Below are 15,718 nucleotides of genomic sequence, written 5' to 3'. Positions count from 1 at the left end.
GGAAGGTGGGCACAAAAGAAACCAATGCACATTCAGGTCTCTGCTCTCCAGTGGTGGCAGGTCACTGCACTGTCCCTCAGCAGAAGCCACTACACCTCAAAGAAGGGTTTAAAAAATCTGTCTTAATTAAAAAGCATCTTGAATATCACAGTTAACTGATAAAGAGGATGATGGACATCTCAGCCTGGGCCTTGGAACACTGGATTCTCTGTTCCCTACAAGGGAGGCCGAGCTGGGAGAGACCATGGTTGGGGTGATGCCTCAGGTAAGTGTCCTCTGTGTTTTTAAACTGATTTGACTTGCACTCACGCTCTACACAGCATTTCAGAACACTGCTGCTAGAGACAAATTTATCTCCACTGCACTGTCCACACTTGGATTTTAGCACAGAAGTTGTCCTCAAGTAGAACTTCAAGGAAGTAACAAGGATGTCTGAAGGAGGCCCAACAACAGCCCGAGGCTGACTCCAGCTGCAGTGTAACAAAAGGCTGATGAGTTTAGGTGTTCCCCCAAAGACTCCGTGAACAGCTGAACTCTCAGCACCACAAGCTCATCCAGAGCTTTTCTTTCCAGAAGTGTGCCCTGCTGACTGGAAGATATTCCTGGATTATGGCTTTTGTCAATTCATGACCAACAAGCTCCTGACAGGTGCCCTGGTTCTTACACATTTCCCTGGCAGCTGGGAGATGCTCCTGGATTGAGATCTCTCAAATACAAAATTCACCAGATCAGCCCTTGTTTGCAAATGGGATTCTTGATGCTACGTCAAGTGTTTTGATTCAGGACACACAGGCATTATCAGTTAGGGTTCTATATGTAAAGGACATCCCCTACATTCTCTCCTCATCATTTCCAGACCTGTTAAAGCTGTCTGTTCTCTTCTTGAATCAGATTTTAGCATAAAGCTTTATGCCCACCTGCTCAGAATAAATTTCTAAGGACATCTGCAGCTAAAATTTGAGTAATGTAAATTAGATACTGCTAAGATTATGTTGTAAATAGTCTTTCCAAACAGTTTCCTTAAACCTGGGGTGTAACTGGATTTTACTGATCACTGTATTAGCCATGCTGTGATTGTGTCAGTTTGAATCTTTTCTATAGTTCCCACCTCATTGTTACCAGAGAACTTGTGAGATAGGAGTGAATTTTATCACTTATTCCTTGGAATGACAGAATCACAGAACAGTTTTGAGTTGGAAGGGACTTTAAAGCTCATCTCATTCCACGTCCCTGCAATGGGCAGGGACACCTCCCACTATCCCAGGTTGCTCCAACCTGGCCTTAGAAACTTCCAGGGATCCAGGGGCAGCCACAGCTTCCCTGGGAGCCTGTGCCAGGCCCCTTTGCTGTTCAGCCTAAAAATCTTGAGTCTAGGGCCCCTAGAGAAAAATGTGATATAAAGACATTTAAAAAGCAAGGGAAGAGGGAAAAAAAACCCAACATTGTCAGAATTGGCATGCATGGAGATCCTCAGAAGAATGCTGAAAAAAAGAAGCAAATTCTTCCTGAAGATGAAAGTTATTAAAAGTGATAATGAATTGTGCCATTTTCCCTCTCTCACCCAATAACAGGCACAGAACAGCTCCACTGACTAACACTGAGGTGGCATTTCCTTAATTAATTCACTTCCTAGGACAATGCAGGCAGTCTCTGTGCCAGCCCTTACTCCATCCATCCCTTTCCTTGCTCCATCATCTTTCACCCTACTTTTCCCTTTGATCCAGAGTGCAGAAAGCTCCCTGCTGTTTTTTCCAGTCATTTCTGCTGCTTTAGCAGATTGGATCAGCCCAGCCCAAATCCAACCATGAGGGCTGAGCCTGGAGTGAGGAGCAACTTCAGCACAAAATGGGGATGTGGGTGAGGAATCAGATACAAAGTAGAGGAACTCTCGGTCTCACTGTTCTCCCATCAGTTTTTCTTAAATACCTTACAACTAAAACAACCTTTTTGGACAAGTAGAAAGTGATTTACAGGTTTTTGGAGCTGGCTGAACTGCTGGAGGAACAACTGAAATGTTGTGGATGTTGAGGGCTTACTTCTAAAATTTCTGCATTACTGAGCTTCTGTTTCAGAATGAAGGAAGACAGTGGGGAGAAGAGTTCAGATGGGCAACAGAAGCTCCCCCAGAACACAATTTGTCAGTATGTAAATACCCCAAATTCATCAAAACCAAATTCCAACACACATTTTTTTACTCTTACACATGAAGAAATGGGAACTCATCATTTACCTCCTCTCTCCCATCTTCACTTTGAATGAAAGAGCTTCCAATGCCAAAATATTTGTGACATCAAGTGGAAAATTTCAGATTATTAAATTTCAGAGAAATATTTTTGCAAACAAGGTTCTTGGGAATAAATTTGGCTTGATTTGGCATCCATCCAAATACTTTTAAGCTACTCGAAAAGCCCAGGTGCACACTGGAGCATCGGGATTTTTCACAAGGGATCCACTCCATTTCCACTGGAATAAAAAGTGGGATCTGTGCTCTCCTGGCTTCCCTGGAAGCCTCTGACCCAAAAGGATGTGATTCAGAACTTCTTCAGCTGAATAGGAAAAGAAAACTTTCACCAGAAAGCGCTGCTTTCACGGGTGGTTTCCCAGAGAAGTGGTAAATGCTGAGTTTGGGGCAGCAGCGGAAGCAAAACCATCCTGTGGTTTGAAATCACCTTCTCACAAATTAATCACGGTCTCACAGCTCGTTTTTTGTACAAGCACAACACACAGAAACTCATCAAGAGCTCACTTCTGATCTCTAGCATCCCAAATGGACGAGGTCAGATGAGCCTTCATTTGTTGGGGTCTGTCCCAGTGACACAAGGTGAAATTAAATAAAATGTAACCAAGCTGTTTCAATTTTTAAAACCATTGCAGATAATATTTTTGATGGGCTTTGTGTTAAATCTAATAAAATTCAATTATCCCCAGGGACAACTTGCAAAACAGGCTCTTTCCAAAATTTCATCTCAGAGAGTTAAAATGAAAATATTTAACCAGTGGTCTTTTCTAAGCTACTTTTAAAGTGGCTTTATAAACAAGTGATGAAAAATAAGTAACCTAATTATTTATATAAAGTACAGTAATTCCAACAATTGTGTGCCATTTTGCAACTTTCACAGCCTAAATGTTTTTCAACCCTGAAACATGGAAATATTTAAAGAAAACTCTTCCATCATGTAATTGCTGTGAGCTAAAGAGAACTATCTGTACCCTCTACTGACAAACACTAGCAAAAATTTCTAAAATTAACAGTTACTGCAAAGTTTAATTTTGTCTTGTACACTCAACACTGTAACTCAACAACAAAATTAAACCACTTCCCTGTTTATGTGGAAATTCCTAGAAGGAAACAGGTTTTCATGCTAGAAGGCTTGATAAAATGATTGGTCATATTTAAAAATAGCTTTTAAAAACAGATCAAATTTCAACTTATGTGCTGATATTGAAATCCAAGTATTCAAAATCCAGCTGAGAGAATGAAGACCACTCCAATCTTTAGGCAGCACTTAAGGAATGCAGATTAGTGTTATCTAGGTGAGATAAGAGCTCTCAAGCTGAAAAAATAAAGTCAGGCTTCAGTTACAAATAAAACTCGCCTCTAAATCACAAGTTGGTGAGGCAAAAGGCAGGAAGCTGCTGAAAGCCAGCTAAAATCAGCTCTGTGAGCAAGCAAGGAGATCTGGAGATGGAGCCAGCCTGGGATGGGACAGGGCTGCTCCCAGAGGGAAAGGTCTGGAGGAGGATAAGGAGCACCACAGGGTCCCTCAAGGCTTCACAGGGACCCATCTTGGTTCAGACCTTTCTGGAGGCAGTGGAACACCTCAGGGGGTCTGCAGACAGGGGCAGGGATGGCATTCCAGGCAAACTCTGGGTACATGGGAATTTCATGGCAATTCCACAAAGACAAATGTGGTGTCCTGAGCCTCGGGACACAGCAACCTCAGCACCAATACAGGTGGGGACTGCCAGAATGGGCACCAGCTCTGCTGAAAACAAGCTGGAGGTTTGGTGGACACCACACTAAAAAGTAATTTCAAAGAGGAAATGACCATCTCTACTCAGAGCCGTTATGATGAAGTGACATTTAAAAAGTGACATTAAAACCAGGCAGGCGGCAGATTACAGAAATCAACTGCACGGGGCCTGTATCCAAACTGCCAATGCTCATCTCAAACAGGAATCACCTTTAAATCTGAAATAATTTGAAGAAAAAAAATTATCCATCTACACATCAGATCACAACTGGCCCAAGGAGTGTTCCCTGGCCCCCAGGCTGAGCACATCCAAACCAGATCCCTGCCCAGGGCTCCGTGGAACGCTGCCCTGGTGGCAGAGCAGGTGATGGGGTGCTGTGGGACTGGCTGTTCTCTAAGTGGGACAGTTCCCAGTTTAACACAGGGCTGAGCTGGAAGGCAGTAAATGATGCCAATGTTTTCACAGCACACTAATGGCACACACTCCACGCTCTCAGGCAGGAGATGAGGGAATACTGAAGTGCTGAAGCTGCAGGAATTCTGGTTCAGCCCTGCCTGTGCTGCCTCCTGGCACTGGCCCTCAGACCGTGCTTTGTGTCATCTCATTAGACACCACTTGGCACAAGCTACAACACTATCAGGGAGCTGAGCAGGGTTTGTGTTCCCTCCACAGCCTCATTTCACTGGGAATTCCACAAACAGGCAAAAGAGACTGGCCACAGATCATCTCTAAAACATCGTTCATATCTACAGTCAATCATACAAAATCATTTAAAAACAATCATTGAGTCGCCTTACCCGTTTCCATTTTTTTCCAGAAAAAGCAAATAAACAAGAAAATCCCAAACCAAACGAGCAGAAACAAAACAAAAACTGTGTGTTTTACCCTCATAAAAGAGTTTGGTATCTTTCAGAAAATACACTAATCATATCCTAAATGTTTTTGAGTACTGTATCCCTCCTGCATTTCTAAAAAGGATGGATGTAGCATCCAACTTTAAAAGTGAATCTGCCACAAGAACTTCTGCAATTTCTTAGAAAATTAGTTGTTTTTCTTACGTGCATCCCATTTAGGGATTAAAGGCACACAAAGAGTTAAAGCTATTTAACACAATTCTGAGCTATACAGATTCTTAGCATTTTCAAAATGATTATACAGATACTTTCTAACAGAACATTCAGAATAAACATCTTTAGCAACTTCTCAGGTGTATCAGCTTTAAGGGTGTCAATGTTTAGAATTAAACTAGCAAAACTTAACTCATTTGATGCCATCATTAGAGAAAGTGGAAATCTTCTCAAGTGAGACAACAGCCTCATTTAGGCAACAACCAAAACCAGATCAGACAGCAATGCCTAAATAGTATTCTAATTACAATATACAATTTTGCTGTAAATGCAAAATACAATCTTAATTTTCTTAGTTTTAATGAGGCAGATGAATATCTCAAAGTTCAGAAAGCAAAAGAATTTGAGAAATATTCTTTTTGGCCAAGATACTGCATTCTTCTTCATTATCTATTCACTAACTATAGACAATGTTTCCCTCATGTAATTAAAGAGTTATAAAACCAGAGAAATGCATCTTGGCATTTCTTACATGCCCATCACAGTTAAGAGTACATAGGGGTTTGCTTTTAATTACATTGCCATTTCAGCATTTTGCATCAAATTTCCACCTAATTACAGATCCATATAAAATCCTTAAAAAAAGAAGTTATGTTTTAACAAAGTAAGGAATCTCCAAAGGTGATATGTAGCCATTTAAATTAATTGAAGAACTTGTAGCCCTCTTGCCAACTAACGGTCCCAACATCCCATCAGGGCCAAGCAGTGCAGTTTAACAGTTCCCAACCAGCCACCTCCATAAGTAACTCAAGCATAACACAGAAATTAATTACAATTTTGCACTGACTGCATCCTGAGTGAAACATATTATCCTGCAACACTTTAACCAGAAACACCAGCAAAACATAACATTACCAAGCCTTTCAGGAGGTGTTTTTAGATTTGGAAACACTTAATTTCCCTTCCAGACCAAACAAAACAGGGAGTTGGGAACCCCAGAGGTGTTTTGCTGCAGGAACACTAGGACATCAGCAGGATTTGGGGTGACACAGCCACCGCTCAGACCTTTGCTGGCACCAACACCACACAAGTGTGTCCCTTGCCCATTCTCTCCCTAACAAAGTTGCTCCACGAAGGAATCCCAGCACAGTTCATTAGGAGAACCTCACAAACAAAGTCCCAACAGCACAGAGGTAAAGGCCCCCGTCCTGCTCATCCTCCTTTGACTGCACGTCTGGAAATGGGATTAATTAATCTGGGAGAGCTGGGGAGCTGGAGCTGGGAAAGAGAGGCACATTCTTTCACTGAACCACTTGAGAAAGAGCCCAGTTTTCTGCCCCCAGCTGTGAAGTGCTGTCACCAGCAGGACCTCACACCTCCAGCTCCCAGTCTGAGCTGATCCCATCCCAACACCACCAGTGCTGCCTCCAGCAGCTCCTGGCTGCAGGAACAAGTAGTGTTCCCACAAAAGCTTCCCTCCTCTCCAAGGGTTTTTCTAATACCTCTAACCACATAACCAAAGATTTATGTCCCCAGTTAGTAAGTGAATTGTCTGTTTTTCTTGTTTCCAGTCGCAGCTCTAACTAGGAAACTCTGAAGAAAACCATAAATGTTGACTTTCCTCATCAAGAATTAAATTATTGTGAAACCATGACGATAATTATGCAATGGAAAAACCCTTCCCTGCTCTCTTTGCACCAACAACTGAAGGATTTGATGTATCTAACGTGCATTTGGGATTCCTGGCCACAGAGATATGCAACATAAACAACATGGCAGTAAATATTCATTTTCTGTGGGATTAAGCCTAAATATGCTCTGCTGTTTGGCACCGTAGTCACAAACTGTTTCTAAGAAAAAACCCCTCCACCACAGACAGTGCAGGGAAAGAAGACAAGAGATGCCACATAAAGTCACTGGCATGCAATATCACTTCAATTCCATATGGAAATAACAGGAAATAAGATGCGCCGAATTTGAAGCACCAAGGCAACAAAAACACATTAAGATTTCATCACACAAGAACTTGGCTGTAAAATTCGTCATTTTCTTGATCTTTTTACAGAGTTTTCATTTTCAGGAACATCAGAGAGCTAACAGCTCATGGATGCTACCAACCAGCTCAAGCAGGCATTTGCATTAAGCTGCTTTCAGTTAATGAAGTGGTGGAAATGTATCTCTCCTACACCAAGGAAGCTCATCCACAGTCAGATTTCTTGTCAACTTCTCTCTTTTTACAGAGAAGTAGAGAAGGTTGGAAGAAAAGGTAGAATGAATAGGAATGGAAAACATTGGGGAAGCTGTTATTTTTTCCCCTTTCTTCCCTAGAACTAATGATACGACAAAAATTAATGGCTATGGTTAAACAGAGAAGAAAAAAGTATGTCTGTCCTCATTTGCTAATTAGCCAAACTCATCACCTAAGGGATTTTGCCCCCAAATTCCAGAAAGGTGGGAATGGGAGAAATTAAAAAATAAACAAAACATTCAAATACTCTCAATTAAACACAGCTGAAAACTATTATTCCTGCTAACAGTAATTCTCCTCTTGCAGAAAAGAGCTTTTCCCTCACATGGAACACCTGCCCCTCAACTTACACCCAGCATAAGCAAACAAACTTATTTAAGCTTTTTCTTCAGCAAAGCCTCGTGTGTGAAGGGTAGAGATGCAAATAATCTCATGACAGCAGCATCTCTCCGGAAATGTTTGGAAAGCAGAGTTCTCCCAGAACGATGCTCACATGTCCTGATGTTGCATTAGCACAATTACAGCTCTTTTCAGAGCCCAGAAGATTTAGGGTTTGTAACTGTTAAGTATTAACAGATTACTTAGAAATAGTTAACAGATTTTTGAGCTGTAATCATTTATAACATCAACCTCTCTGTAACACAGTCTATGCTCGAAAACAGTATTAAATAGGTTTATTTAGTGAAACAAGTCCTGCTCTCAACAGCAACATTAGGAGTGCCCAGTGGTAATATACTTAATATAAAAACTTGTACACTGATAAAGTAAAGGAATCTTTACTTTAAAAGCAGTACTAATTCTGAAGTGGTTTATTGCCCCACAATAAAGTGAATAAAGTGATTAGAGTCCAACCACAATCATGGACAGTTCACAGGGAACACACCAGCAGAAAATTTCACAAACATTCACAAACCTGTGGCGAGATTTTCAAGAGTTCAAGATGATAATGAAATGATAATAAAAAAAAATAAAAATAACATTACACAAGTAAAACCAAAGAAAAATTGAATGTTCTCAATTCCTTCAGGACACCCAACAATTCAGCTTCTAAAGTCATACCATGGAAAGCAGGTCTTACAGTTCTTGATAGATTTTTTTTTTAGGGGGGGAAAAGATACAGTTTAAAAAAAAAATTCTCTGACGATAATTGCTGCAAGACAGGAGAATAATAAATTAAATATCAGATAATAAAATATCCTCCATACAGTGAAAATACTACTCCAACTACAGAGGTATCTTGGACATGCCAGTGCCTTCAGCTAAATTACTCAAGACCTTCTGAGTGGCTTGGGAATTATCTGGCATTAGGAGAAACAGAGAGGACCAACACTTTTCTGACACTGTTCCTTTCGCTTAGGTGATCTTTTAGCTTGATTTTAGCTTCAATTCTAAAAAATCCAGGTGTTGTTCCCTGTAGGAGACTGCAGAACTACTTTGATGAGGGACCACCCAGGGACCAAAGGCAGAGCAGGTACCTCAGGAGAGATGATGGGTTGGGAAATGAGGAGTTTATGAGTAACAAAAGGAACATTGTGATTTTAAACTAAGATTATGGGTGAGGAAAATCCACTACTTCAGCATCTCCCACACTCTCAGCTGCACAGGGCGCATGTTTTGAAAATCTCGGAAAATTATGAAAGCGCCCATTCTCTGTTCCTGAAATGTTTTAAAGTGTAGCTCAGCAATCACAAAAACACCAGAACACAACCACACTTCCCTGGGGGAGGGGAGCACACAGATAATATCTGAAGAGAGCCTTCTTTGATGAACAAGCTATTTCAGTCACAAGTTTTCTTGTGCAGCTCCCCTACAATCTTGCCTCACCTACAGCAGAGGCACAGGAAGCTTGTTCTCAAGTATTTTATTACTCAAGATTTTCTGCTCCTTCTGAAATCAAACATGCAATCAGGTTTATCTAAGAAGTATATTAGAGGGCACGTGGAGAACCTTGACCCGAGCACTGTTTTCTTATTTAGCTAATGTGTATTCATCTCAGCCTCTGGAGCTCCTACAGATGGGTGCAAACCTACACCCACCACTTTTATCCAAGCATCTACAAATATTTTAAAGCCTAATAACAACACAGATGCTCTTTTTCAATTATCTTAGTCAGAACAGGGAAATATTTTCACTCTGTTAACAAAGATGATTAGATTCACTGGAAATTCCTGTCCATTTGTAGTACATTTACAGGATTTCATACAGCAGTTTACAGATAATAAAATAAATCGCTTTGAACCTAAAGAGCACTTCCACACCCACCACGCAGAAAAAAACCACAACATTTCCACCTATTAAAAGAACCCCGGTATTAATTGGCCATGTAAACATCTGCAGAAAATAGCTGTATTTAAAAATAAATGAACAAATACAGCAAACCAAACCCCCAGTCGCTGAAACAGCCTGTGAGGAGCTGGAGTTTCACACCAGAGAGAGGCATCTCCACACCTGAACTCCAGGATTATCTCAACCATTGCCAATATTCCAAGATATAGAACCCCAGCAGATTGATTTTCACATTAAAGACTGGAAAATAAACTTCTGGTGATGATGATGTTAGAACCAATTTATCAGGTAGGGTTTAAAACTGAAATAAATTAAGAGACACTACTCATAAAAACACCTGTACTTCAAGCTAAATAATACTAAAATCTCATACAATCTTGTAATTCTGATCATAAACCAAACAGTTTACTGTTGAATTTATTTATTTTTAGGCTTGCCTAAAATCTCAGAGTGTCTGCAGTCCCGGTGTGAGTAGAAAATAGTATAATAATTGTTAAGTACCGGAACACTTAATGTATAATACTGGAATAACCACCAAAACAATGTCATTAACATGAGAAGCAGCCCGGATTGCAGGCAGTTTCCTGCTCATTTAGCCAAGATTAATTCTTCACAGGCAAGAGAAACATTCTTTTCACCTTACCAAGGACAACCCGAGCGAGAAATATTAAAGGAAAGGCGTTCTTTATTGCTTAGCTGTTCTTTTTATTAAGTCTGATAGTTAATGTCAACAAAAACCACTATTCTGTGCTCTAGGCAAAAGGATTTTAGAGGTGGACGTGGAAGAGAGACAGACATGGAGAGCAGATGGCAGCAAATCTTTTAGAAACTGTTAGTTGAGAGAGGGAAAAAAGTTTCCCTACAAAACATATTGCTGAATTAAGAGGAACGCTGCTGAGCTGAAAAATCAGGCATTAGGAAAAGCCAACGCACACGTCTTTACTGCAAGACAAAAACGGTCAGAAATCATGTTTTATTTCCAAAGAAGAGTAAAAATTAAACGTCCTGAACAACCTTCCGGCTGTCCTTATCCCGCTGTGCCGTTTCTCTGCTTAGCACAGGCAGGGTTTTTGGGTTTCTCCCTGGCAGCGCTCGCCATTTCACAGCACATTTAGCGCACACAGCGCGGATCGATAGCACTACAGACACAAGACGAGACTTATCCATTTACTAACCACAGCAAAACGGCCTCTTCAGCAAAATCCTGCAGCTCCTAACGCTGGAAATTTAAAAGGCATCGTTACAGGGATCTCATTACTTCCTTCTCCCGGTCACACGGGGAGGGCTGAGCACTTGTCTGGGAGCTTTTAGCCTGATAAACAAGTGTAGCTTTGCACACCCTGCAAGGATGCTAAAAACCTACACAGAGCACTAAATACACGTTCCAAATGCGGGCACAGCGTGTCAGGCTGGCTTGTAAACTCGCATTAGATCCTCACACAGCTCGTAAGAGGGTTTTTTGTGACACTAATGGAGCTCCAAGCACAAATGGACCAACAGTTGCCCAACCACTGGTTGCTGCCATAACAATTTTCCTTCTGGAGGAGCGTGGGGAAGTCCTCACACCCCGCTCACTTCCCAGGACTCAGAGCTGGCGTTTGAACCTCAAATTCTGCTGTTTTAAAGAGAAAACTAGTAGAGGTTTATTTTTTTGGTATTTTTCTTTTCTGCACTACAAGGCAGTGACATAGAGAATAGCTAAATACAAAGGGTTACAAATTATTCTTTTGAAACTGAAAGCCTGGCTTTTCACCCCAATTCTGTTGGTTCATCTCTACATGCACACACCCCTCGCTATCACCAAAGGACGAGCTCAGCCTTTCCGAGCGACACCTATTCTAAATTAATGAAGCTTTAACGAAGGTCGCTATTCACCAGTGAATAGTCCAGGGTAAGAGCGATCAAACTGAAGGGAAGAGCATTTCAGCTGGGTAATTCTGATTTAAAACCAGCATCCAACACCGATAACTGCGCTGCCAGGTTACTTATGTGACACTAGGTGGTTATGTCTTCACATTTATTCCACACAATTGATCTGAAATCCAAGCGCTGTGAGCATTTCGAGTGCTCACGTTACATATTTTTTAAGAATAATCACGAAAGCAGCTTCTTTACAGTCGCTGCCATCCACAAACATTTGCCACCTGGAAAAAGAAAGATTTATTCTCATTCATACAGAGCCAGCCCAAGTTGTCAAGTGCTGACCCCAAAGCCCTCCATTTAACGTGACAAATCCAGGAACATTCACTTACCTGATGAGCAAGAGATAAGAAAAACAGCGAACGCCAACTTAGTAGCAGCTCCCATTTTCCAATGCTGTTAAAACATTTAAGTGACTTTAAGTATCCAGTTTTCTGGGTCCTGCAAGCTGGAAAATTCTCCCTTCTTGCTGAACCGTTATAAAGCAATTTATAGCAACATTTCTGCAGCAGGTAGTGTTCATAAAACACTAAAAATCAGGTTTGTTGAGACACTGACGACCTCCCCGCGGCTCTTTCTAGAGAGAATCCGGGTTGAGGGAGGGATAAATATATTTGGAACCGTGTTTCAAAACACACGTGTCATTTGGCTTCTGTACAAACGGTGGCAAAATTCAATTCATAAAAGTAATGCTACGAATCCACTTTAAAAAAAAATAAAATAAAAACCAAAACAAAATGAGTCAACGATTAAGCTGCTGGGCACGACGAAGTCTCTGAGTCTCCAAGTGTTTTCCACATCAGGCGTCGTGAAGGATCATCCCTCGTGGGTGCGAGTGTCGGGGGGTCGGATCGGGATCAGTCCAAGGCGATGTTTTCGTCCTGCCTCCCCCTTTCACACCCCGTGTAGTGTTTGGGAGAAAAGCAGCTCCATTCCAGTTCCAAACCTCAGAGCGAAGAGAAGTTTTTGTCAGTTTGTCGATGAAAAACTACCTTAAAAACCAGCCACCAGCTACACGTGGGATTTCTTTCATAAATGCTGAGGGATTTAGCGTAGCCCTGGAGAGGGAAAGGGGGGAAACAACAGTCTGGGAACAAACAAACCTTCGGGCTTCCCGGGAAGTGGCAAATCTCTAGTCCTTGGCCAGGCAGCGAGAGCAGTGCATCCCCCCCGTCTTCGCCGCCCTTCTCCAGCACCAGCACTCCCGAATCCCAGCAAGATTTCCAATTCTTCTAGGAGATTTCCATCCCCTCCCCCCGCAAGAGGCTATATTTGGTATTTGAACACACAAGAGTGGCTGGGGAGGGGGTATAAAAAAAAAAAAATTAAAAAATAAAATGCAGTATCCAGGCGCTGGGGAGGAGGGTGGTATATTCTTTGTGGCAAATCCTTGCTGAGTGCCGTGCTTCCAGGAGAACTGGGCTTCTTTGGAAGGGAGGCGGCTGTGCCTCACGGTGGGCTGAGGCTGGATGGATCCAGGCTCCTCTCGCTCCTCACGGGTCCTGGATGAATCCACGCTCCTCTCCCTCCTCACGGACACATCTCCTCCTCGCCGCCCCGCCGCTGCTCACACGGAGACTCCACAAAATCCACCCCTCCGAGCTCAATCCAGTTCTTGCCTTTTTTTTCCTCTTTTTTCTTTTCCTCCTAGGAGCGAGCAGCAGGAGACGGCAGGGGCGGGGAGGCAGAGCCTTCTCCCCGCGCCTCCCACACGGCGGAGCGGGGACCGATCCCCTCGTCACCCTCTCCCCTAACTCTGACCCCGGCTCAACTCTCCGGTCTCCCGGGCGGCAGAGGCAGCGCGGCTCAGCCCAACTTTGTCCCTCCAGCAGTGCAGCTTAGGGGCTGGCGAGACGAAAAGGCCGAGCCGGGGGATTCTCTCCGGGCGGCGGCGGCCGTGCCTAGAGCCCGCCGAGTGTCGCTGGCAGCGCGGAACAGCCCTCGGTGCCCTGCTGCCGCTGCTCCCCCGTGGTAATCTCATATCTACCCATTCACCCGTGTGGCGTGTGGAGAACCGGCCCAAGATGGCGGCGCCCGGGCGATTGTTTTTGTTTCCTCTCCGCCTCCCCCTCCTTCCCCACGGCCGCCGCGGCCGCCTCGGATTGACAGCCGCACCACCCAATCAAAACTCGGGATTTGCCTCTTAGCCCCGCCCACCCCCTCTCGCCCCTCCTATCGGCGGCTGGGCGGAGCGCGCTCCCCTACGCTGGCCCCGCCCCTAGCGGCCCGCGCGCGCCGCCTCACGGGCGCGCTCCCGCCCGCCCTTCCCGCCCCTCAGGGCGCGGCCCCTCAGGCGCCCTCGCCCCGCTCCGCCCCGACCCCGCGGTGTCGGTAATTCACCCTCGCGGGGCTCCTTCGAGGTGTTGGGGGGCTGTGCTGTGCTCCTAGGCTCAGGTGATGGAGGCAAAACACTGCAGGCAGCCACGCGGTGGGACCTGGCTGGGAGGGGTCGGTGTAACATGTACACAACGGTGTGAGGCTGGGGGCGCTGCCACTGGGGTCAGATGTTGGCCTGGTCTTCTGTCTCATCCCCACCCCAGCCTGAAAACGCCCCTGAAAATGTCCTACAGGTAGTCCAGGTGACAGCTATGGCTGTGGTGGTCTCTGCTGTGGGCACCTTGCTCAGGAGCGTCACTGCTGCTACAGCATAGAATCAGAGTTGCAGAATGGTTTGGGTTGAAAGGGATCTGAAAGCTCATCTATTCTTGTCCCTGCCATACACCTTCCACCATCCCAAGCTGCTCCAAGCCCTGTCCATCCTGGACTTGGACACTCCCAGGGATCCAGGGACAGCCACAGCTTCTCTGGGCAATGTGTGCTAGGGCCTCCCCACCCGCACAGGGAACATTTCCTTCCCAATATCCCACCTAACTGAAACCTGCCCTCTATTAAATTTTAATTCGTTCCCCATTGCCATGTCGCTCTATGCTCTTCTCTCTGCATTTCTGGTAGGCTCCCCCGGGTGCTGGAAGGCACCTGGAGTGTATTTGTGAGATGTGCCATTCAGAGCTGGCTGTACCTCCCCAGCCTGTTGTGCCCAGGTAATTAATTGCCTCTGCTCCTTCATAAGCTTGGTGTCACTCCTTACACCTTTTATTTTTTTTTAAATGGATATCATAAAGTACATCTCTTGTCTCTGAATAAAAAGGAAGTCATGGCTCTTACATCTGGAGATCCATGTGGGAAAGCACATGAGCCTCAGTGCTGGCCTTTAATTTCTGTATTCTATAAAGACCTGAAATTGCACAAGCAACAGGTACCAAGTTCTCTGAGAACTGCTTATGCTCTTCACCAACCCCAGATAGGTATTAAGTGATTCCAGATTACTTTTCAAACTGTTTGGTGGCATGGACTAAGGGATTTTTTTGGAAGGTGTCTATAGTTGGTGGTACAAGACTGGAAGGAAAATTATCTGTATTTCATGTATATGAATATACAGCCAAGTGAAGGCTTAGCAAAGTTGCCAAGGTCTAACTAACAGATCAGTAACTAGACCTGGTGATCCACCAGGATCCTAGAAATGGCTCTATTTCAGGTTTTTTACATTGAGTTGTCTGCTCAAGTTCTTAATGAGACATCCTTGGTGTTTCTCTGTCGTGTCCCAACACTTCCCAACATTAAATTCATCCAATGACCATATTTTTTTTTTATTTTTTTTTTATGATGTGAAACATCCCAAACACAAAATAAGATGTCAGGGCTTGTGCACATCTAGAAGCATTAAGACATGTGGCAACACCTTTTATGCCATCTTTTATCCAAGTATTTCAGAATGATTTACAAGCGTTAATTAATGTTAAGTATTACAACACTCCTACTTAATCTGTAGTTTTTAATATTCTTCAATAGCAGAATATTTAAACGTGACCTGTTCTGCAGGTTGTGTTTTCACTTGGCTCAGCTTCTTCAGAACGCTGGTCATGTTGCCACATGAGTAGGAAATCATAGCTAAAAATATTGCTGGTGTGTGTGTGAATATATATTTATATATGTACTTCCCAATGCAGGGATTTGGCTAAGTTGTTGGGGTTTTTTTTTGCTGAAAGAATGTAAATTACGATCTGCATTTATATTTTAGCAATTGTTTTGGATAAAAATAGAATAAATGTGTCACCTATATAAGAGAATTTGCACGGATGTCATGGCAGAGATGTATCTCTTACTCAAGTAGCTTCTTATCCTTAGGCAGGGGTTGGTTTTTGCTTGCAGGATTCCTCTGGCA

General features: G+C 43.5%; 1 protein-coding gene across 2 annotated transcripts in view; it reads right to left on the bottom strand.

Moving 5' to 3' along the window:
• ACVR2A (activin A receptor type 2A) overlaps nucleotides 1-13,585 on the bottom strand; it is a 48,297-nt gene extending 34,712 nt beyond the window's left edge. For both annotated transcript variants that reach the window (XM_015634966.3, XM_015634967.3), the window contains exon 1: nucleotides 11,829-13,585. In XM_015634966.3, coding sequence (XP_015490452.1) covers nucleotides 11,829-11,883 — 55 coding nt within the window. In that variant the 5' untranslated portion in view covers nucleotides 11,884-13,585. The remainder of the gene's footprint in view (nucleotides 1-11,828) is intronic.
• Nucleotides 13,586-15,718: the final 2,133 nt, after the last annotated feature.

The sequence above is a fragment of the Parus major genome, chromosome 7, assembly GCF_001522545.3.
Source record: "Parus major isolate Abel chromosome 7, Parus_major1.1, whole genome shotgun sequence".
NCBI classification, from domain to species: Eukaryota; Metazoa; Chordata; class Aves; order Passeriformes; family Paridae; genus Parus; species Parus major.
Note: the sequence above shows the minus strand (reverse complement) of the source record. Positions and strands in the feature narration are given on the sequence as shown.